The sequence below is a fragment of the Bemisia tabaci genome, chromosome 4 (genome assembly GCF_918797505.1).
Source record: "Bemisia tabaci chromosome 4, PGI_BMITA_v3".
Classification (NCBI taxonomy): Eukaryota; Metazoa; Arthropoda; class Insecta; order Hemiptera; family Aleyrodidae; genus Bemisia; species Bemisia tabaci.
In genome coordinates this window covers 50,267,047-50,291,961 of record NC_092796.1, presented here as the reverse complement: position 1 = coordinate 50,291,961, position 24,915 = coordinate 50,267,047, and the positions used below count along the sequence as shown (strand labels likewise).

At 37.5% G+C, this 24,915-nt stretch overlaps 2 protein-coding genes across 12 annotated transcripts in view; both read left to right on the top strand.

The window, feature by feature from the left end:
* The window catches only part of LOC109042496 (uncharacterized), a 51,643-nt gene extending 43,060 nt beyond the window's left edge, over positions 1–8,583 (top strand). For 9 of the 11 annotated variants that reach the window (XM_072300009.1, XM_019059270.2, XM_019059269.2 and 6 more), the window contains 6 exons: positions 333–521; positions 1,177–1,332; positions 1,946–2,065; positions 4,726–4,928; positions 5,963–6,110; positions 8,280–8,583. In XM_072300009.1, the coding sequence (XP_072156110.1) occupies positions 333–521; positions 1,177–1,332; positions 1,946–2,065; positions 4,726–4,928; positions 5,963–6,110; positions 8,280–8,375 (912 nt within the window). In that variant the 3' untranslated portion in view covers positions 8,376–8,583. Of the gene's footprint in view, positions 1–332; positions 522–1,176; positions 1,333–1,899; positions 2,066–4,725; positions 4,929–5,962; positions 6,111–8,279 lie in introns of those variants that run through there. The other 2 variants (XM_019059267.2, XR_002010079.2) reach the window with 2 other exon arrangements.
* Positions 8,584–15,783: 7,200 nt separating this feature from the next.
* Positions 15,784–23,108, top strand: LOC109042401 (uncharacterized). Its single transcript, XM_019059104.2, has 2 exons — positions 15,784–16,142; positions 20,261–23,108. The coding sequence occupies exons 1-2, from the start codon at positions 16,041–16,043 to the stop codon at positions 20,945–20,947; spliced, it is 789 nt and encodes a 262-aa protein (XP_018914649.2). The 5' UTR covers positions 15,784–16,040; the 3' UTR covers positions 20,948–23,108.
* Positions 23,109–24,915: the final 1,807 nt, after the last annotated feature.

The window sequence follows — 24,915 nt, the reverse complement described above, 5'->3', positions numbered from 1 at the left end:
TAAAGAGGAATCATGAGATTTTCTTTTGTAGTTTAAATCTTGTCTGGTGGCCCATTATTCATCAATCTCTGTCAGCGGCCTCTAACTTACGATTTAGTTATTTGAACTGATTCCTGCCTGAAGTGTCTATGTTTCAAGTTACAAATACTTGCTAACAGCACTAACATTTTTGTAAAAAGTGTGCAGGAGTTTTCAGGGGAAAATTTTTTACTACCCTAGTCTAGGTTTGTAATGCAGCTGATGAGCTGTGGCCAAGTTTCACTAGAATTTGTCACTGGCGGTCAGCCAAGATCTAATTGTCCTCACAACCTTTTCTTTCTTCTGTACTAAAGGACAGTGGCTGGTCAAAAAAACTGCATGATAATGAGCAAGAAGTTGTGCAACTAAGAGGACTCCTGTCAAATTTGAAAAGAGATTTCTCCAAACGGAGTGCAGAACTAGCACAAGAACAAGCAAATCATGCAGCCACAGAGACGAGGCTCAAGTCAGTATCTGCTGATGTAATGCGTCTTCGCAAAGAAGTAAGTATTTTTTCTGTTGATCAATGATCATGAAATAAAATGAAGGTACCTATCTTTTTCATTCATACTTATCTTCATCCCTATTTTCAGCCAAAAAAGAAAATTTTGTAATTTTTTTTAGATTTGAGTGTGAATCCTCATTTTTTGATCCCCAGGTTAAGTGTTCCTCAAAATAGGCCGTGCTTTTTTCGAATAATTTTGAAGTTAGAAAAAGTGTACATTAAAGGAAATTTATCTCTAAAATGCCTAGGAGAGTATTCACTGTATGTTTGATATCAACCAATTTTTCCTGAAGTGATACCGAAGTTTAATGTCATAATACAGTCTCTCTCTCTGTATAACAAATCGCTAACAGACGGAACAATTTTTTATTATAGAGACATTTTTGTCATCACTAACAGTACTATAAATAATTGAGAAAATTCAAGTAATCGAATGATTCCTTTGTTATAGGCAAATTTCTTTTTAAGGGGTGTCATTATAAAAAAAGGCACTGTACAGTGTATAATTCTGTGTTTAGACCTACCATTTTTTTAGCTGATTTGTAAAAAGCCACTGTTAAAACACAATTCTGCAACATGTGCACTTGGTCCTTACTGTACCATCGTAATGTGTGAAGTTGTATACCTACATTTTTTTTTGTTCTTTCTTACAGTTAAGGAGCAAAGAAGAGATTGTAACCAAAGTTCAAGGAGGAATGAGTCAGCTAACCAACAAACTAGTATCTTACTTTCAAGAGATTACAGAAAAAGCAGAACTTGTTTCTCTTTTAGAAGCTGAGAACAAGAGACTGAGAAATGAATTAGGCTCTGTGAGTATTGCAATTTTGTGTTTTTTCATTATTTCTTGCAAAAGAGCAACTAACACTTGGGTCATTTAGGACCCTTAAAATAAAAGAAATTTCAGGAATTTTAATTTTTAAACAAATAAAAAAACTAAATAAAAAACAAGTAATCACAGGAAAAAATAAATTAAAGAAGAACTATAGAACTAATGAAGAAAATAATCAATTTTGATGGTATTAACAATTTATTTATTTATTTTGCCATTGGTACATTTACTCCCCTATAGGGATTGTACAAGTCATCACAACATTCCAACTTTCAATTTTGAAATATACAATCATTACTATCAGCGTTACATTGTTTTCAACAATCTTTGGCTAACACTAAGCTTTTAAAAGTTCAAAATTTTAACAGGAATGCTGAAAAATCATAATACAAATCAACCATGTCATGAAGGCTTGCGAAGCTAGCCTAAAAGCCAACCACCCGCCTGCCCAACTCCGAGGGTGTTAGCAGGGCACCTGCTTGAATAGTGAATAGGTAATTTCATATGGCAACAATCAAAATTTGCTTAACCTTTTTTTTGATCACAGAATGTACTAGTCTCTAACTTTATTCTCATCTTCATCATTTTGCCAGCAGACTTACAATCATAATGAAGTTAACATACAACCCAAAAAACGTTCAGGTGCTGTTAGCTTTGATGTAGAAGGTGCAAGTGGAGAAAATCCTAATTATCTCTGCAGGTTAGATGGAAAAGTAAGTTTCTACAAAACAACTATCCTCAATTGCTGCTTGCTTTTATTATTATTCAATCGTCCCTTTACTCTTACTGGGCGCTAAGAGATTAAATACTCACATTCATAGTAAGTAATTTTCACTTTTCCACTCAATACACAAAACTCAGTTTTTATCCCATACACTGGAGCAGTATAGGTAAAGACACTAAAAAGCAGTGAAATGCATGATGTTTTTGCTTTGGTTACAGGTCAATTTACCTACAAACTTTTGACCTACGGCACATTTTACCTACAGCTTTTTACCTACGACATTTAAACCTACAACATTTTATCTACAAAGCATTTTGCCTACGAAGCAATTTACCTGCAGTTTTTCTTGCCTACAAAACATTCAACCTACAATTTATTTGTGTAGATGTGAGCTGTGTAAAAACGGACTCTATTTTGAGAGATTTTAGGGGAGGAAGTAACCACCAAGAGACTTACTTACTTCTCTTACAGGTCGAAGTTGTGCGCACACGCGCGGAGATAATCTAGTTGTCTCCCAGCAGTTTTCATCGCCTCATACCGTCCCGCTAGCCGGTGCAGTCTTTCGTTGACACGCCGATATTTTGACCTTTGCGGCATTTTGACAGTTCTTCCCATCTCGACCTCCATGATCATGTTCTCCACATCGTCATTCTCTTTCCTCAACTCTCTGAGAAAATGATAAAAAGAGGGGTGGTTCTTCCCCACTAAATCATTGAACCGGTGGTGCCACCCTTCCGTAAGATTGTTTGTTCTGGGTTCATTATTTGCGATAGCTTCAAATTGGTTCCATAAAGCGGGTGCGTATTGGGGAGGAGTTCTTCGACCACGTCTTCGTCTGATTCCTTTGATGTAGACTCTTTCGAAATAATCCGCCAGGTCTTGTAAATTATCGGGAAGAGTCTCGGCAAGGGCATCGAACACTTCTTCTACGTCATCTGGTGGTACAAAAGCCACACTTAACATGCAGTGAACTGCAATCTTTAATTCTCGATTTTCGGGATTAATGTAGGCTGCTTGTAGGCCAAGTTCCTGAACTTTCCTGTACGAACTTTGTCCCAGATGGTAAAAACACAGCCGCACTTGCGCATTTGGAAACATTCTTCTGCCTGCATTGATGATTGCCTTTTCGAAATCGCTTATAAGCGTGTCAGGCGCTGCAATGTTAATTCCTCTTGCATTGCAATGTGCAACGACTTCTCTCAGAACTTGATAATACGTTTCTTCTTCCTTATTTTCGACTAGGGCATAAACAAGGGGAAACGCCGAATCCTCAATCATCCCGTGAATTGTAAAAAGTTGATGAAAGATAATTGGTGTGACTTTAAAAGTTCCGTCCATGAACCAGGTCTGTGAAGCTCCAAGAACCCTCAAATTCCTGTCTGAAGCGAAAATTAGGATAGTAGAGGCATCATCGTCATCTAAATTTTCGTACAAGAGGAAGGGCTCATTTTTCAGTGTGGTGCGATACTCAGGAGGAATGTTTAACTCTTGTGGATTGGCAGGATTTGGCGGGAGCTCGGCTTGCCGTCTCCGGTTCATTGTTCTTCTCAGAGAACTTCGTAGTGGAAGTTGAGCTGTGACGACTGATGTCACTTGACTGAGCTCATCCCTCAAAATTAGTGTAGGAGCTGCATCTGGGCGCTCTGCCGCTAAACCTCTAAGATTGTTAACCACTTCTCGGGCAGCCACCGCGTCCTGGTTTGGTGCGTGATTGTGAGTAGTCTGCTTGACGACTGTCAGCGGGTTGTTTGTACTGACTGCACGGCCTCGGCAAAATTCTTTCCGTTGAGCGCAATGCCAATATGTTCTGAACTGACGTGAGATTTGCTTGTGATACACAAACCCGTCTACGGCTAAACACCTCCCCCCTCGCGTGGTTGTTATTAACTTTGCCATTTTAATTAAGTTTAAACTAAAATTTTTAGAAAAAAAAAGTTAAGAAAAAATAAGGTTAGAAAAAAACTGGAAAAAGTGCGCCAAATATATGCTTTTGTTGCCACAGAAACAAACTTGGGGCTTCTCTTACAGCTGTACACCATAGCGACCAAATAGCCATTCCCATTTAGCCTTCCCATTTAACTCAATTTAAAAGAAAACAAATTTTTTCATACAATCTGGCAGCTATGCTGGAGAGCAATTTCACTCGTAGGTGAAATTGATAAATTGTAGGAGAAATGTTTCGTAGACAAAAAAAAATGCAGGTAAATTGCTTTTAAGGCAAATTGCTTTGTAGATAAAATGTTGTAGGTTTAAATGTCGTAGGTAAAAAGCTGTAGGTAAAACGTCACGTAGGTCAAAGGTTTGTAGGTAAACTGACATGTAACCTTTGCTTTTCTCAAGGTAAAACATAATTAGCATACCTATGTAAGCGAAAGCAAAATTGATGGCCATAATTTGCAAAACCACGTATCTCTATCACAACATTTCAGAATTTCTGCTCATATTTTAAATTTTCAAAAAGAAACATTTTGTTAACAGATGAAAATTCAAGGAAGTTTCAAAAGAAAAAGTAAATTATGATAGGATGTCTGCAAAGTCAGAAACTTTGCAAACAGAGATACATGGTTTTGCACTTCAGCAATCGAAATTAAGTGCAGGCAATACATGTTTCATGTTAACCAGGACTTATGTTATGTTTTTTTCTTGCAGCTCAAAGAAAACCAAAAAATCAGAGAGCCATTTTTATCTGAGCTGTACCAGCATAGTTTGATAAATAACCCTCTCAGGGAGTCGCCATGTAACTCAAGTGCATCTAGCTCTAAATACTTACCACCGCATCGTCAGAAGAGTAACCTCACTCAAAAATATAAATCAATGAAGCAACAGAATGCTCAACTTCTGAAAGACAAGGAGTAAGTATATAACGCAAGATAAGCTAATTTTAAGTTTCAAAATCCAGTGATAAAGCAATTGATGAGACAACTGAGGTTAGCACTATATAGTATCTACTCATTTCATCCATCTGTACAAAAGTTGAGCTGTTAAAAATTTACGATCGAACAACTCCATTCTGGGTACCTATCAAAAAGCATCAATAGTACCCCTGCTCTTTTGATCACTCATACAGGTTTGACTCATAGCCCCTCAAAAAATCTGAAACTATCATGGAATAGCTCATTATCTAAAATCCACAAATGCAAATTCTCTCCAACTTTACCTTGACTTCAATTTCTTTAAAAATCAATAAATATGATCAATTTTAGTGCGACAATAAATCAACTCATCAGAGTTGTGGTTCTCAGAGTGGCTCTTGCTCAATAATTGCTTTTGTGATTAATTTAAAATTGTGCCCTGAAAGTGACCCATACCAATAAAAAAGTACAGGATTTTTTTGTTTAGCCAACAGACTAGTTTTTATTTTTCATACTCGCTGGATGCGAAGAGATTAAGTTCCACCGGTAATCAACATGTTGAATTTGTGTGTGGAAAGTAAATTCTCGTGAAGGAGGCTTGTCTTTGACAAACTACTTTTTTACACCCTGACTTCAATTTTTTAAAAAAAACTTACATGCCCTCAAAAAATCTAAAATTGGGTGAAAAGTCTTGGCTTTAGAAACATCTCCCTCTTGTCCTAAAAATAATACATGTGCTTGTGTTAGTTTTACCCTTTTGTAAAAACCCGATGTATCTGAAGGACTCACTTCCAAAATGTATTGTTGTGACAGTGAAACTTGCTGCTGAATGCTAAAATACTTGACGAACACCTAAAAGCATGATATGGGTAGTGATGTGAGAGGAATAAGATTTGTTGTTACCGCGACGTTTCCTCTCTGTAGTCAGCTCCTTTCTAATTTTGCTAATCCAACTTCTTAATAGTAAAAACATATCATAAGTGTATATTCAGTACTTCTACCATTGTGTAACTTTTTCTTTACTCCTTTCTTAGGGTACTAGAAAGAATAAATGATCAGCTCATATCAGAAATGACCGCCTCAGATACGTCAGTCAGGCTGGCATTTTCTTCAGCTCTTTCTTTGCCCGCTTTGTGTAGAGGAAATGCAGAAAAAGATGCTATTTCAGTATTGATGGATTCTGTAAGTATGCTCAACCAATTAAAGCAGTTTAGTAGTACGTAATTTACTGTACATGGATGTGCAGCAAATGACCAAATTAAATCTTAATTAAATCAGGTAATAAAGAGAGTTACTGTAGCAAAGTCCTTGGATTTGCCTATCATTAGATTATTATTATGGTTATTCTATAGAAAATTGCAACAAAACCCATCGAAATTAGCAAATTCCTTTTGAAAACATCAAAAATTCTCATGAAGAAAGTCTTATTCAGGTCTTATTTCTTCTTTTTTTTGCATTTTTCTTAGCTAGTAGAAAGAACTAGGGGGCTACGCCCCCTGGCCGCTACGCGGCCCAACCCCCTGAAGGCGCTCCGCGCCATCAAGGGACCGCTTCGCGGCCCTATTTTTACCCTCCTAGCAGTGTTAGTTTTATTTTCCCCCTAAAAAATTACGATATGAGGTATACTTTAATTTCAAACTTTACTTAAAATAACTTTAAAATTAAATGGACGCGTTTTGGAATGACTGCTTGATGAAATATTGCAGTAAAACAATGAACAATGATAGTGAGGTAATATATAGGGCCTCATGAGTCGGAGATCGAACCCACACCGGTTTCGTAGTGAACGCATTCGACGTTTTAGCCGACTCGGCCACCGCTCGACCTGAGATCGGAGGCGCAAATCTTGTGTAGATAAGTGTAGAGCTGATGCGCAGGCTACACAGCTACCGCGCAACCTCCTCAACCACTGCGCATCCTCCCGCGCATAGCGGTAGCAGTACCGGAGCATTCTGTAAACTCACTCACTTTTATAACGTAATTTTAAAAAAAACTTGGGTCCTTTTTCCAAAATCTGATTACAGCGGGCTCATCTAGGGCCTATTACCCGTCGATTTACGCAAAAATCATGAAAATCGGCCCGGTAGAACGCTCAAACGAACTATGACAAAAAGTATAAATTTACATTGTTCAAATGGGAGAATTCGCAACTTCACCACGTAATATAAAAAAACCTGGGCCATATTTTGAAAATCTGAAAGGAGTTGGCTTATCTAGAGATAATTGCCCGTCGATAGCCGCAAAAATCATGAAAATCGGCCCGGTAGAACGCTGGAACTAAGCGTTACCAGTTTCGCAAAATTAGGAGGTCTTGGAGCTTATAGTATAGAAGGCCTTTTATCTGGTGGATGTATGAAAAAAATGCTACATTAACTTGTTAAATTTGTTGTACTTTAATTTAAATAAAGTAGAGTAGATATAAATTTACCTAATGTTGCCTGAGAATATCTAGAACTGTTCATTTTTTTTGGGCAGATGTATATTGCGGATTCCCAACCAGATGGGTATAAAATTTTGTTGGTGGAGGAACAGAGATCTGAATGATTATACACATGTGGCAATCAACTGAACTTCTTAAAGTTTAAAATCAATAAATGGCGCAAATACTGTTTGCTGTTTAAAGCAAGAATGCCGTAGCTCTATTCTATTTCATGCTCTTTTCAAAAATTTCCTACGCCCAATGGAATTGCTGTATCAAACCAAACTCTCCGCCAAAAAAATTCTTAAACATTGCACTTTCGATAAAAAAATAAAAAAAATCTGCTGCACTCGAAATCTGGAGCACGCGGAGCCCTTCTTTGCGACATTAAAATTCGTTATACCGAACATTTCCGAGGGGCGCTCATCGGGAGGGAGTAGTAAGTTTTAGACAAGAATTATTAATCTTTTTTCTGAAGCATAAGAAACCGTGTCCATGAAGAAGCAGTTAAGTAGAAAAACAACGCACCGCGGAAAAATAGCGTCCTCAGAAGTATCAAGGTCCGGCTCAAGTCATTGACCCCCTCCCCCCCCCCCCAAAAAAAGCTAATCCATTTGTTTTTCTACTTAACTGCTTCTTCATGGACACGGTTTCTTATGCTTCAGAAAAAAGATTAATAATTCTTGTCTAAAACTTACTACTCCCTCCCGATGAGCGCCCCTCGGAAATGTTAGTTTTTAAAACAATACTTAAATGAATGAGTTTCATGAGAGAGGAAATGAACATTCCTCCTTCTTATTAACATGACAACTTTGGCATGTGTGGCATAAGAAACTCCAATTGAAAAAACTCAAGAGTTTTTTTACCTATAACTTTATTTTTTAATTTTTGTTTTGTTTCAATCCTTAACCTCTATGTTTTCAAAATTTCAGAATGAAATCTTTGAAGAATCTGATTCCAATATACTGGAAATGAAACCTAACAATCTTCACTTTTTGCCCGATGACAAAGTGACTACCTCTAAATAATGCATTCTATATCTGGTTCGATTCCATAAAAATTATTCCAAGCAGCTTTTCCCATTTTTTTACTTTTATTTGTTTCAATTTTTTTATATTATATTAATGGGTTAGACCCAACTTCCTCTTATTTAAGTTCAAAAATATTCCTAACTTTTTAAGGTTCAATATAGATTACCTTTAAGCACTTAAAATAAAATATTATTTTTCTACCTCATTTTCCTAGAGTTCTTAATTTTGATTTCCTGTGATGCTGGTAATTTCCATTTTGAGCTAAAGTAGTAAAACCTATTTTTAACTCAATAAATTTAGTACCCAAGACTCTGAGGTGAAAACATTCAGACTGAAAGTAGAATTGAATCATAACAGTTAAGTCGTAGTGAAAGGTGTCCCAGAAAATTTTCTCTGCAAAGATTTCTTCATAATGGGGGTAAGGGAATTCCCTTAATGTTAAAATAATCCTAGTAATAATAGGTCCAACTAAGTTTTACTGTGTTAAACTTCGGGGGCGGGGGGGGGGGGGGGTGAGAAAATGCCAGTATGTTCATCAAAAAGGTAAGAATGTTTTTAAAAAAGTCCTTATTTCTTATCTTCAAAAGCTTAAAAATAACATCGATAATACCTCAAAAAATATAAAAATTGATGTATATTAATACAGACTAATTTGACCTGACCTGGGTCAAATTTTAGAAGTTAAGAAATAAGTGTTTTCTTTAAAAAAAAAAAAAAAAAAAAAAAAAAAAAAAAAAAAAAAAAAAAAAAAACATGTGTACCTTTTGATAAACATACTGGCGTTTTTTCACCACCCCCTCTTAATCCTCCATATTATGTAACTCCTGCGTCCAGAAGAGATGGTCGAGGCAATTTGACTTGGCTTGGGATTTCTAGGGGTAGTTGTCAAAAAAAATCCCTGACAAAACACAACTCTCGCAAAGATACCAATTTTTAGACGAGCGTTTGGTGCTTCAGAGGGCGTAAATTTCTTTTTTCTTTCTCTCTTTCTTTTTTTCTTTGTTCTCTTCGACGATTATTAATTGGTTGGAACACATCAATAAAGCATATATTTTGAGCAAATTAAAATTTTCTCAAATTTCAAAAATACCGAACAACCTAAACGCACGTTGATGACAGCACGGAGTATCCAAGCACAGATCCCTGCTTAATGGATGTCCGTTCGGCATCTGCAAAATTGAAGGCGCGATGCTGTCAATGAGGTAGATATTAATCAGATTCGGGAGAAAAGTTAAAAAACGAGGTCCGAAAACGTCTCTCCTCATTTCGGCCTTGTTGTTCACGTAGCTTTTCAAGCTCCATTACAAATAAAACCAATGAAAACAAACAACGAAAGAAAGCAAGGGAAAAGGCTCGCGTGGATAACGGCGCAGAGATACAACTATTCGTGCTTGATGGATGTCCGTGTTGCGTCTCCAAAATTGAAGGCGCGAGGCGGGAATTTGTGATACACCATGCTCCAATTTGTTGCCAACGAAGAGTATTAATCAGATTCGGGAGAAAAGTTAAAAAACGAGGTCCGAAAACGTCTCTCCTCATTTCGGCCGTGCTGTTCACGTAGCTTTTCAAGCGCCACTACAAATAAAACCAATGAAAACAAACAACAAAAGAAAACAAGGGAAAAGGCGCGCGTGGACGACGGCGCAGAGATACAACTATTCGTGCTTGATGGATGTCCGTTCTGCGTCTCCAAAATTGAAGGCGCGATGGCGCGAGGCGTGAATTTGCACCATACTCCGTTTTGTTGCCGACGAGGAGTATTAATCAGATTCGGGAGAAAAGTTAAAAGACGAGGTCCGAAAACGTCTCTCCTCATTTCGGCCGTGTTGTTCACGTAGCTTTTGAAGCGCCATTACAAATAAAACCAATGAAAACAAACAACGAAAGAAGGCATGGGAATAGGCGCGCGTTGATGACGGCGCAGAGATACAACTATTCGTGCTTGATGGATGTCCGTGTTGCGTCTGCAAAATTGAAGGCGCGATGGCGCGAGTTGTGAATTTGTGATACACCATGCTCCGATTTGTTGCCGACGAGGAGTATTAATCAGTATCGGGAGAAAAGTTAAAGAAACAAGGCTCGAATACGTCTCTCCTATCTTCGGCTGTGTGGACACTCAATTTTTTCCCGGTTTCATCTTTTCAATTTGACGTCCGATATTTTCCTTAAAGGTGTAGTTTGTAGACCTATATCTGAAGTTGGGAGGTGTAAGCCTCGGTCAATTTGGCTCTGCTTGGGCATCGAGAGGTTTGTAACTATATATTCAAAGCACATTTTACTGTTGCCAAGTCACCGCAGAATACAGATGAATATCTAGATACTAATATCGTTCCATGCTCGAATTTTGGCAACGGTATAAAGGGTCGAAAGTAGTTTTTAAGTTTTAAATACAGCTTTTGTACATAGTTTCCTGATGCTTTTTAAGATACCTACGTATAATAGCCTCCATAAACTCGAGACAGCTATTTTGGGCTTGATGAGATTGTGTCAAAATGCGATAATTTCCCTGCGCGCGGCGCGGCGCTGCAGGTGATGCGACGGTTGCCATTTTTTGTGTCAGAGCGACGTTCGATGTATCGCATCAATTCGTTCCATAATTTCAGCTACTTGTCATTTTTTTTTTTTTTTTTTTTGTCGTTTTCATCGCACTTCTGTTGTCCTGAGACTAACGAATTCATGTCTCTTTGACAAAGAAATTCAACGTACTAAAGGCAGGGTTTTTTTTTTGAGACAAAATATCGCATTCGATACTGATATCGAAACTGCACTCGAATGCTATATTTTTCCTCTAAAAAAAAACACGCTTTGATTACGTTGAATTTCTCTGTCAAATTTGGTACATGAATTCTTTAATCTCATGAAAACAGAAATGCGATCTCAAAATTCGAAAAAATGACAAGTAGCTAAAATTATGGAACGAATTGATGCGATACATGGCACGTCGCTCCGACACCAAAAATGGCAACCGTCGAATCACCTTCAAAACCAAGAATTGCGCCGTCACCTTACTACACTCACTCATGGGTCGAAACTGTGACATTTACCTTAGATGCCTCCATAACGGATGGAAAGGTTTTTCACATTTGAGCGTATGCAGCTAGAAAACTTATTTCCATGAACTATCCTGTTTTCCCCCGTTTAAACCAGTGTAGTTTTTCCGGAATTTGAATCGATTAGAGGGTTATCAAAAAAAATGTATAGGTATGAAAGTGCAATACAGCATTTTTGTAGACATTTCTGCACGGTCTGTACTTGGAAACCGATCGGACTAATGAACCCATAGGGGTTTGCTGAGTTCTGGAAATTGACGGGAGAGGACGATGGTGACGTGATTCCAGCACGCAATACGCAATTCGATGGTAAAACTTCCAAACCACTCATCTCGGTTTGCGACTTTGCAAACTTCCCGTTATCTTTTACTTTTTACTACTCAGCGGTAATTCTTGGAAACTGTCGTGGTTTTTCCTCTCCTGTGCGAGGTAAATTCTGTGGAAACGTCAAAAAGTCATGTTTACTTCTTCTTCTTCAAAAAAATACCTAAAATAGGAGCTGAGAATTTGAAACACCGAAAACGAGATAGTTTGGGAGTTCTACCCTCGAAGTGCGATAGCACAATGTATTTGTTTTTAAAAGATTTCTCTGAAATGAAAATTCATGAATCCTTCATGATACCATTTGTGCCAAACATGCCACATGAAGTCACAGATGAGAGAATATCGACGGTGAAACTACCAAACCACGTATCTCGTTTGCGGTGTTTAAAAATCTACGCTCACATTTTATTTTTTTGAAGTAGACCAAATCAATATCATTCCTTGAAATTTTCACTGAATTTTCTCCGCACAAAGAGGAAAAATCACAGAAATTTTCAAGACTGGATGTTAAGTAGTTTTTCATTTAAAAAATAAAGTATGATAGGAAGTCTGCGACGTCGCAAACCGAGATACGTGGTTTGGTAGTTTCACCGTCGATATGCATTTAATTGCGACGAATTTTTGTGTGATTCACCTTATTCTCTTTTTGTAATTAGGTGTGTTCACTCAGCTACCAGCAAACTTTTTATGTTGATACATTACGAACTTTCACTCGCATATTTACGTCACACTCTCAAACTCGTAAAAAGTACTTTTTTTAGGTTTATTGAGGTAGGCAGGGGGTCTTCTTAAAAAAAATGTGTTAGGTCGGATGGCCAAAAGAAGGACCGCAACCGAGTCTTCCAATCTTTGAATTTATTTCTTTTAAAATAATATAAATCAGTTCATAAGTAAAAATTTAAAGGAAAAATAATTTAAAAGCTAAGGTTCAATAAAAATAATTTTAATACGGGAAAATAATTTAACGCGACGTGCGCAAAACCTGAGGTCATTAATAATTGCTCTTAGTCGAGGGACCATCCGTTTCGAATGGACGCATTTGTGCCTATATCCATGGTGACATGAGCCCTGTCATGCGTGTGCTCTTATGGATCTCAAGGCTCATGTCTAAATGGATATAATTCCTTTTGATTTAAATAAGCCCAATACTCCTTCAGTTCCGCCATAGGCAACAATCTCACAGAGGAGCGCGAATAATTATCTACTTGTAAAATGCATAAATCTCTCTCTATAAGCTTTGATTGAACCAATAGGAAACGTTTGAACCTATTAACAGATATCGTACACTTGAGCTTCGCCTTCAAATCCCCTAATAGGCAAAATACCGTCGAGCTTGAATAGTTTGTCATTAATCCAAAATACATATTCGTGATTTACGACGCAAGATCTGTGCTCTTCTCATGGTCGTGAAGATGCGGATCCAGCAATTTGGTAACACCGGATTTTCTCCATTTAAACCCATGTTAAATAAGCGATTCTTGTCGGAGCATGTGGCCTCAACAAGAATCGATACATTTCCATGGGTTTAAATGGGGAAAAAAACGATGTTGCCAATTTGCTGGATCCGCTTATGTGGTTGTATACCTAGGTCTAAGTCCAACCACGAGGGAGAACACAACTGTGTAATATGGCCGAAGTGCAACATCACGTACCTATCTCTATTGTGGGGTTTCAAAATCTCTGCTCTTAGTTTTTTTTTTTTTTTTTTTTTTTTTTTTTTTCCCCGAAGGAGAACGCGTGAAATGTATTGCCTAAAACTTATACAGAAAGTTCTACTAACAGAAAAGACAAATCAAGGAGGTTTTCAATGAATTACGTTGATAGTTTTTCAAGGAAAAAAGTAAAGTATCCGACTGGAAGGTCGGATCGCACTCTATATATATAGCTATCGAAATAACTGAAGCAAACCATCACTCGGCGGCATAAGCTCTCATTGAACAAAGTCGCATGCTTTTCATTCCTCTCGCAACTTCTGAGAGAATTTCAACTCGATGAATTTTTGCGATTTAGGAGAGAAATTCAATTAAACTACAATTTAGAATGATTCATTCGTGCTTGAGTACAAATTGAGCTGCATGCCAAACTTAGGAACATTATTATGAATCATCCTCTATCTTTTTCCCCCCTCCAAGATTAATATTTCGTTCAAATTGCATGTTTAATGGCAAGCTGCGTTTTTAAATCTGTTTCATGTTACATTCCAATTTATGAAATTTTATGTCATGCTAAACGAGCATGTCTACAATTATTCGAGAGTGCGTAAGTTTTAAGTCGATAATTTTAACTTTTTTTTCATTTAGTCACGTAATCGTCTCTATGAAGAAGCATGTCGACGGCGTAGGTCCGCAATCACGTATCTCGTTTGCAGTGTCTGAAAATCTGCGCCTCTATGTTATTTATTTAAAGTAGAACATATTGACCAGGATCGGATTTGCCTACTTGCCGCCCATGAGCCGCCCCTTTTCATTCGTTTTGAAATATCGATACAAACCATCAAGTGAACGTGCCGGAGGAGGAGGGGTGCATAAGACGCGTTCACTCGTGTTGAGCACATTTTTTATGAAAGCCCTGTCAACACTAGCAAAAGTTTACGGAACTTGGCGCGAAAATTAAGTTCCGTAAACCTATCTCTTTGTGGACGAGGCCTTTCTTTTATAAGAGAAGAACGAAAAAAATATGAAAGAATAAACATGAATGTGGTTTAATGATTTTAATTTCTGCCACCGCACTGTGTTTGGCGCAATGCGTGAAGTATCCCTACAGTCTTGTAGGCGCTATGCGTTTCACGCCGACCGCTGCTGACAGCACTGTTTTTGACGCAATGCGTGAAGTATTCATGCAGTCTTGTAGGCACAATGAGTTTCATGCCAACCGCTGCTGACCGCACTACGTTTGACGCAATGCGTGACGTATTCATGCAGTCTTGTAGGCGCTAAAATGTGATCTATGCTGACCAGCGCGCCGAGGGCTTCTCCTTTCCATCTCAAGTCCTCGTCATCATCGCTCTCTGCGCCGCGCCGCTCCAGGCCAAATTGCTTGTTTGGTTTCTCTCTCACTAGAATAATGAAAGGCGCTGTCTCTTGTATCACCGAAAGACGAACAAATTAGAGATTACTATACTTTAACTCTCAGAAAATGAGATATTTTTTCGCCTTTCCTCGTGGGTGACTCATCTTAAAAACAACACAAAGTGCCATTGATTTCTAGATTCAAATAAGTGATTTCATGGATGACTTAGAAATAGTAGTTCCTTATTCCAAAAAGCAATCTGATTAATCACCCTCATAGCGACTGCACGGGCTTGCAATTTCATACTTTCTTAAATATGGTGTATTTGCCGTATTACCAGCAAATTCACTTTTGAAAGAGATGAAAGAAAATATTTGACTAACGGAAGAATAAAACTTTAATACTAAAAACATGCACGAAATACACATCCAGTCAACCCCATGCATGCTTCAAATCCACGCTGCGGGAGATTCATAGAGAAAAGGATCACCTCGGATATTTCAAAGACGAAGGAGAGTGGGATCGCAAAATCAGGGAAGGGGGGTTGGCTCAATTTTTTTTTAAGATAACAGCCCTCATAACGTAACATATCGACGGTGTAAGTCGGCAATCACATAACTCGATTTGCGACGTCGCAGACTTCCTGTTGTACTTTATTTTTTAAACAGAAAACTACTCGACGGCAATTCTTTAAAACTGCCGTGATTTTTCTTCTCTGTGTGAAGAAAATTCTGCGAAAACTTCGAGGAATGATGTAAATTTGTTCTCCTTTAAAAAGATGACATAGAGGCGGAGATTTTCGGACACCGCAAACGAGTTATGTGATTGCCGACTTACTCCGTCGATATACCGATTACAACAAAATAAAATTAAATTTTATTGCGTGGTACTGCATTCGAGTTATTGCCAAATTTTACCACTGGTTAAATGAATCGTCACAAAATGTGATTGAAAGTTTGCATGCCTGCGTGCGTTGCATCATTACTGAGCCACTACCTTACGCATTTTTTTTTTTTTTTTTTTTTGTCTGTTCTGTGTGAACTTGCTGTCATCGGGTTATCAAAGTGCGCAAAGGCACAGAGGCACATTTCACGCATTACATGGAAAGAGCCGCATCTACGTGCGCGACATTCATCAATTTCAGTCCGGAAAAGCAAGACGAGCGAGAACATTATTTGCAATTCTTATTTTGAAGAGATGTTGCATTCAAAGTTTCAGGGATACGATCATGTTGTTTTAGGAATTATTTGATTGAGTGTTTGAATTATTTCAGCCAAAAATGCGGCCCACTGTACTTTTGTTATGCGTGTTTACGGTCGTAACTCTGTTTTCCTATTCCTATTGTGGAGTTAGAGTCTGTAAAAGTTGCGATCGAAAGGTGGTAAGTGTTAATTGAAATATTTAGCGTAGATATGTTCCGAGGTTCTTACTTTATATTGTTCTTTAGCCTCAACGACAAATAGTGGCAGTACCTAATTAAAGATTATCTAAAAAACCCATGAAGCTTGCATCGTGAAGTTTATCTATGTTACTTAGATTTAATACTTAAATACTTATACTTTACTTATAGGTACTTACACTTTAATACAAAAAATTCGCAAGTGTACAATATTAAACATTCATATAAAATGTCTAATGTACAACTTATAGGGATTATAAAATAGTACCATTAAATTTAAAATCAAATGCAAACATTAAGTGTATTGCTTTTAAAATCTTAATTGAACATCACGTAAACTTACACAATTTACAGATTAATATTTCACGTAATTTATCCGTAAAACTTGAAAATGTATTACCGAATGAAAAAATGCACTCGAAAATTTTAGTGATGTGTGATGATAAGTAACGTACTCATTTTTCGTGGTGATTAAATGAGGTGTAGATAAAAACAATATCGTAAGTGAGCTTTTCATGAAAATTTAAAACTGCATTGTACGCGAGTTGGAACCAATTTCGTTCAAACATTAAATTATGCTTCAATCAAAGATACTGTAAATATCACTCCATTTTGACAAATTCTCGAATGAACTTCACATAAATATTGGATAATTTTCAAATATTTTTGAAGAAGCTTTCCGCTCGGGAAAATGATTTGATTTCACCTTTCAGACGCTGAAATAGTCATGTAAGTACTGCCATTCAAATACTGCCATCCCTCTTGGTTTTGGCAACAGTTTGTGAAGTAGGTATATTTACGGTTTCTGAAAGGCGTCGAAGTCATACATTTTTAAAGGGTTGAATTCTAACAAATTGCGAAGTCACTTCCCGAAGCTTTACTCTTCAGCAACACCTCAGCTTTTTTCAGAGTCTTAAATAAGTATCTAAGTATTAAAAGTTTGCAAAATAGCTAAGGCATTTAGTCAGGTGAAAATAAGGAAAAAAGGTTGTAGCTCCTCAGATAAGCAAGTCTTACATTCCTGCCAATGTTAAAGAAGCCACCAATATATCAATCCGCAAAAATGTATGATGTGAAATTTTTAATTTTATTTTATTTTTTCATTTCTGGTTTAAAGTTAATTGTTCGATTGCGAAATGCGTACAGAACGGACCAACGAGGGGTCATTCACAGAAGAAAACCGAAATTATGAGCTCATTGCAATCTCTAGCTCGTTACTCACTCACGGAGTGTCGTGCAGTATTGTCCAAGCACTCATTTTAACGCACATTTCACTTACTTTTGACAAGATTCTCAGCTTTTCCTGAGAAAACTCAATATTTTTGGTGAAAAATAATGATAACTGCCGAATAACCCGATTCATCTGAAAGTTTTCGGAATTTTAAGCTATTTTTCTCTCCCGGTAAATAAAGAACAAATCAACACAGAGTGTTGTGCAACCACTCAATTTAAAGCAAATTTAACGTACTTGCTAAACATTTCTTTGAATTTTTGGCAGAGACTTAATACTCTTGAAAATAGCAAACATATATGAAAAACTGCACATCTCTGGGTGCATTCCTGCGTTTTGGGGCCATTTTCTCCTCACGTTCGTTGAACCGTGTCGAACTTTTAGTATTTTATATATACTTAAGTTTCCACATGAAAAACTACTTATTCCGAAAACTTTAGTGATTTTGTATTCTTTGAAAACAATATTCTGTGAAAACTTCAAGCCATGATGTTGGTTCAGTCTCTCTCCAATAAGTAGAATAGGAGCAAAGATTTCGAAACGCCGCACTGTGGATCGTGCCAATGGGAGAGGTCGGACAAAATTAGGAAACTTTAAAAGCTCATAACTCCGCTTACACAAAATTTTGAGGTTTTAAAAGTGGTTCCACGTGTTTCCTTCTGAAATTTTATTTCAAAAACACCCCTTACAATTTGAAATGTGACGAGTTAAACATCAACATTTGCAGTTTTGGTTAAAAATTTCATGTCCGACCTTTCTGATTGACTCGATCCACTGTGTGACACAGTGGATCGAGTCAATTTCAGAGGTCGGACATGGAATTTTCGACTAAAACTACAAATTTTGATGTTTATTTCGTCACATTTTAAATTTCAAAGGGTGCTTTCAGAAGAAAATTTCACGAGAAAACCATAAAACCACTGTTAGAACCTCAAAATTTTGTGTAAGCGGAGTTATGAGCTTTTGAAGTTTCCAAATTTTGTCCGACCTCCCCCATTGACTCGATCCACCGTGTGTGTGTCGCAATCGAGCCCCGATTTTTGCAGTCTCACAGACGATGTAAAAATGTCTTCATGGTGTGAGTGAACTTCAAAGAGTTGAAGTATACAGTACCAGCCGATATATTTCCAAGTTTACCGTGCCCAGGCATTGAGGAAATTTCCGTCGTCAGAGTGTGCACCAAGTCTCGTGGATTTGTTTTTAGCCTAGTGCGTGTCATGCTGTCGTTTTAGTTTTTATCGATTTGATCTCGTTTCAGCATTTCATTACCAAGCTGAAGTAAAAAAATTCTCTGATATCGGATTCACGCAAAAAATCGCATTGTGTCTCCCTTCGCTGTGGTTGTAGTTTTCCAGATGATCTGCACCGGAACGTCATACGTTTAGATTATACTTTGTGAGTTACACGTCAAGGTGACTATTCTACATGGAGCAAAGACATAAAGACGGAGCGCTCGTATCTAAAAGCACGGGGAAAAAGTGAAGCAAGGTTCGGCGCTGCGCGCTTGTGTGAGTGTGTAAATGAGCGCGGGAATCCATGGCGGCAAACGGAAATTTGATTTGAACTTGTCCTCTTGATTTTTCCTTATTTCTTCTTCGAAACGTGTTTTAAATGCTTAAAACGATTATATTAAGAACGTTCGGTCTGCGTCCTAATATATTACACCTACTTTTGCTCGGTAACAGGCAGTAAATAAAGTTAGTTTTTCTTCTGCTTATGGTGGTTCTGCAGGTTCAAACAGGCCGTTACAGTTCTAGATCTACGTTACTCCCAAATGAAATCAGTCGGTCGACGACGGACCGAAACTAACCTAAAGTTAATAAAATATGAGTGGGTACCTGAATTTGGGCAAAAATCAACCTAAAATACTTTGTTTCCGCAATTTTATTTATTAGTTCCCGCCCTACATTTGAATTCAAACTTGTCCCGATTTCGCCGCCAATCCTCTAGCCAATAGTAGAGGTGATTGAAAAGAAGCTCTAGAAGCTTCATTTTTTGCTTTTAGTGCTCCGTCTTTATGTCTTTGACATGGAGGCATAGATGAAGGTCAAATACTTGCTGTGCTGCGCGCACAGGATAGTAAAGATACTTGAGGGTAGCTAGGCTACCCTGGCGAATGACTCAGTAACCTAGACGTGTAACATTCCAGAGCAGGTCATCTAGAAAATGACAACCGCGGAGATAGGAGACGCACTGCGCTTTTGTAGCGTGATTGCGACATTGCAAATTTCCTTTTCTGTTTCATTTTATTAATGAAATCTAGCCAGCAGTTTCTGTTGAAATTTTTCTTGGAATTTCATTCTCCATTGAATATTCTCAAAAAATTTTAAGGCTGAGAAGCTGCCAACGTTTTCCTAAATGAGATGCATAACTCTCTTCGATTTCACAGAGAAAAAAGGATCGTTGCTCTAAGAATGCCCATGGTGGATTCCAGGCTCTAAACACTTCCCACTTTTCTAGTCATAGTTTCAACAGTTAATTTTGCGGTACCTACCAAATAATTCGGTTTTGATAACAATCCTGCACTACAATCGAAATCGAAAACATTACAATAGTAATTTGTTACAATAGTAATGGTATAAACATGATAACTATGACCGAAAAAGTAAGCGGGGAATGAAACCCACCGCATGCATTGTTAGAAAAATAATTTTTTTCCCCTCCGTGACTCCATTTTTTTTGGTGTCTAGGTCCATTTTCCAGCGACCGGAAACATTAATGCATAATTAAATGGTATTAATAAATTATACTTTTTACTATTATTTAAAAATTACTGTCTATCCCCTCTTTGTCCCTCTTGTATGTTCTCACGACATGAAATTACGACTGCATGATTATCATGTTTAAAACGACCAATCTTTTCTTACAGCCTGCCCAGCCTGAGGATGAGGACCTTTATCATTTGGAACATGCAGACCCTTGTCATGATGTTGAACTAATATCACAGGGAACGAGGGATGATCGTCAGAGAATGGTGAATAATGCAGCGCATGAAAAATGTTGCGCTCTCGTAGAGCTGTACAAAAAGTCTAAAATTTATGATGAGAAGAAGTCTGCATGCCCAGGCGCTGTGTGCAGCGGTTGCATTCAGTACCCAAATTTATTTGGGGATATGAGGTTCAAATGTAGGATTGAATGGTACAGTCTTACAGGATGGCTCAAAGCCTTCCCTAACCAAAATAAGTTGGCTTGTTGCGTTGCGGACGATGTTGCCAGGTATGAAAAAATAAATAGGACGTACGGCGCCGCCTACCCTGTTTCGGCGACACCGAGAGCGAACCCGAAAATTCAGCGCCCCTCCACTTCCACCTCAACCTCCACCTATGCTCCGGCCTTTGCCCCTGCCCCTGCCCCCGCCTCCGGGAAGGGAACATCGAGATCGACGAAGGAACGAAGACGTTCTCAAAGTCCTCCGAAGACTGAGCGTGGTCGCACGATTACCCGAAAATCCAGTGATAGCTCCTGGTTTGCCGGAAACAAGAAAAGTTCTGGAAGAAGTAAGAGCCACAGTCCGTCCTCGCTAAGTCGACCTCTTTTAGATTGCAACTTTGATTAGTCCGTAACACCAAATGTTTATAAATTACCACCATAACAATTACTATCATAATAATAGTTATATTTTCATAATTAAGCACCTCTATAAAGGGAATTTTAATACAAGGGGGGAAACAAATAATATATTGTAAATAAATTAAATATGTAGGTTTCACTTAGCATGTAACACAGGCCTTCGGGCTGTGGCCTGTCTACCACAGTTCCTTCTTGTAAATAAACACAATAAAAATATCTTGATATAAAAAAAAAAAATAGTTATATTTTCAAGATCACTATATATAAAATTTTTATATTTTATATTGCAACTCACGGAATATTTAAAAAATCAATTATAAGGATTAGAAATTTCAATTCAAAAAACATAAATACTTCCGTTATGCACATCATCCCCATGATTTTAATTTCGATTACTCCAGATGATCCCCATGATTTTAATTTATGTATAGTGATGTAAAAATTGAAAAGACGAAACCAGAGCCAAGAGACCCTCCACTGGCCACAGGTGGATATCTTTTACTTTTGGGGACTCAACAATTCCTTACGGACAATTATAAGGGAGCAACAGTCACCACTCTTATTTCGGCTGTTGACCTACCTACATGGTGGATGATGCTTTGAGTGACGTCATGAGCCAAACAAGTTCCCCAAACTTTGGCTTGTTTGCAAAACGGAACTGCTAACACGTTCTTAACCATCAACCATGTGGGTATTGTTGGTAGGTCAACAATAAAATGATGAAGTCCCGAAAGAAAAAACTTCCACCATTGTCAAGATACTAGTGGAGAGTCTCTTGTCTCTGGACGGAATAAACCCTCCGCTTTGAGAAAAATCACGTTGAATTTTGTCTGCAGAAAAGCTGTGGACATTTACCTAGTTTTAAATGACTTTGTTGCAATTTCGCGTGCAATGATAAAATTAATAATGGATTACCTAGTCGTGATCGTCAACTATTTTAGGATTACATTTCACTGTATTTTAGGTAATAGCTAACTACATACATTTGAAATGTAAAACATCGCCATGACATACTTGTAACTTTTTTTAAGTTTATCAGCACCTTTATAGAGACATGTAGGTACATTATGATGTGGACCAATGATTTCATTAGGTAATGATGAGGTATCCCTCTAAACCTATAATCAGCGAGATTCTTCTTGGCCTTGTAATTCATAGTATTAGGGAGATCATAAAAGTTACTAAAATTTGTGAAAACATACTTTTTTTTTCTTTTCAATATAAAATTGAAAATATGAACTAGACTACGTAACGAACTAGTTAACTAACTGGTGCTATGTATGTATGCTAACTATGTATGCTATTTAAAAATTAACATTACACTCTATTTTAATACATTTTAACGCTGTGATGTTCTGATGACACACTTGCAACATTAACTTTAAGTTTATATTGATATGTACAATGTCAACTGCAATGCTTTCGTTGATGATGCCCCATCAATGCATGAGATAAGGTGTGTGTGTGTGTGGGGGTGGTGGTGTGTGCGTGATCGTGTTTTTTTCTCTTTTTTTAATTCCTTTTTTATTTAATAAATTGAAAAGTATGACCTCTTCAAACAAATTCCATTCATTTTTGTCATTCTACTATCCAGTCTCGTCAAGAAGACGTTTTTGACTTATGATAAAAGCTTATTTTAAATATTCCTATCACGTCTAGAACTTTGTCACCATCTTCTCTATTTACCTTGGCCCGAAACCTGAGTGGAGGAACTATAATAAAAACCTAGAGCTTTCCGCCCAATTAATAGCGGCATTTTCATTATGTAGTAAAATAATTGGAGTTTTCTTATGGGGCGGTCCCAGAATGTATTCCAAGGATGGCCCAATTGGTCATAAACCAACCGTTCGCCGATATTATTATAGTAACCGCAAAATAATTTTATTCCATTACAAAGCTAAAGAGATCATACAGCTTTGGACAGGGATTTACAAGCTGATTTGAAATATGTGTTTCCGTACAACACACACACGCCCTAAACACACCCTATCACACACGGTAACAAGATTAAGCATTATAATGCACATAAATCAGGGAGTTCACAATGATTATGGAAATTGCAGCATAAAAAAAAACAAAAAAAATATGGTCGTAATATTTGTGAGCAAATGGGAAATATGGACAAAAAATACGGACTACTTAAAAAATTCATAAACGAACGGTGAGCACAGTCATCAGTAGTACACGAAACAAGGTTCTAATCAAAATAGCAGCGAAACGTCCTAAATGTGCGTTCTGCTTCACTAGGTGTCTCATTAATGCTCAAAAGAAGAAGCAAATATCAAGAAATATAAGCATGCACGTACACCTTGATTTTCGCTATGAGTCTTACCAGTGAGCAATTCCTCACCGCATTTAGCACTTAAAAGGTATTTGCGTGCGACGAATGATGGAAATTTCCGACTCTGTTTCGAAATTTCAAATTTTTCTATTTATACATTACCTAATGCTATTTGCTGGTTCCGCATTTTCCAACGACCACGCAAAAAAATGAGAGTAGTGCAGCCAGAGTTACCTGTTTTATCAGGTTTTATCTGGATACAAACTATAAAAGAAGAAGCGTTCTTTTCACTTTTCGTTTCGAAGTCTGGTTAGAAAAGTTGTGGGGACGAACTCGAATTTTTTTTCAGTTTTGGAAAATTTCGTTGTGGGATCGATTCATTGCAACCAGAAATGCGACTCAAGGAGCTCTTGTTCAGTGTGATACTAGTCATGCCACTATTTTCACATTCTGATTGTTTAACCAGTGGTAGTGCGACCCGAATTTGCAAAAATTGCGAACGAGATCCGGTAAGTGAAGTGCAAAACGTCTAAAGCAACAAGTAACAAATTTTCGTTGATTATTACATTTAATGGCTACAATAAAATTTTATTGCCGCATTTGGATTGATGAATGGCAGTTCGGTGGTGAAATTGCAGAAATGCGGATTTATGGTTTGCGGTGTTGCAGACTTCCTGTCATACTCCATTTTCTACAAAAAAACCACTAAAAGGAGTTTTTTTTTTTTTTTAAAAAAAATTTGCGGTGATTTTTCTTCTCTGCGTGAAAAACATCCTGCTAAAATTTCGAGCCTGAAGCTGAGTCGGCCTCCTTTAAAATGGCAATAAAGAAGCGGAGATTCTGAAAACACCAAATCAAGATACGCATTTTTGCAATTTCAACAATTTTCAACAAGGAATACATATTGTTGGCTGATTCTAGAAACAATGAGTGTGCCATAAGTTGCATTATCTAGGTAAGTGCCTCTATGGATACGCCAGACATGATAAAGTTCCTTATTGCAAAATGCAATCTAGTTGGACGTCACTTATTGTTAGCGTACAGCAGATAAATCCGCAAAGGTAAGCCTGAAAAATACATACATTCCGGAGCATTATTATACAATTTTGGGTTTTAGAGAAAAAGAAAAAAAGAAAGAAAAAAAAATTGTCCCTGCAGATAGGACCACTCTTTTCAATAAACTACAATTTTTTTCCTCTAATTAAATAAGATTTTCCATTACCCGAACAGTGATGATCACGATGATTTGCCATTTGTTTGGTAAATTATAGTGAATCAGTGGCAGATAGTTGGAATATTAACGTAACCTAAAGTAGCGATGTAGTGCGAGAAAATCATTTGTTTTGTTCATGTTGTTTTTGGGAGTACATTCAGTAAGAAAATTGCGGTTGACCGAGATGAGATGACGATTCAATCCCGACGGATTGCGTTGACGATCCTAGTGATTCCATCGCAGTGAAGTCGCAACTCTATTTACGTAGTGAATCGCAATTCTTCCGTCGGTAAAATTCCACTGGGGTATCAAAGTAATCAAAGTTTCTCGTCACAAATTGTTCGATCAAAGCCCCCCCCCCCCCCCAAAAAAAAATAAATTAATTAAATTCTACTATTAATTATTGGTACCAATAATTGCTACTACCCAGTCAAATAATTTGACTGTAAATTGGTCGCTT

Coding starts and splice junctions, on each gene's coding strand:
- LOC109042401 (XM_019059104.2), top strand. CDS start 16,041: ATGCGGCCCACTGTACTTTTGTTATGCGTGTTTACGGTCGTAACTCTG. Junction 16,143..20,260: donor AAAGTTGCGATCGAAAGGTG/GTAAGTGTTAAT, acceptor CTTTTCTTACAG/CCTGCCCAGCCTGAGGATGA.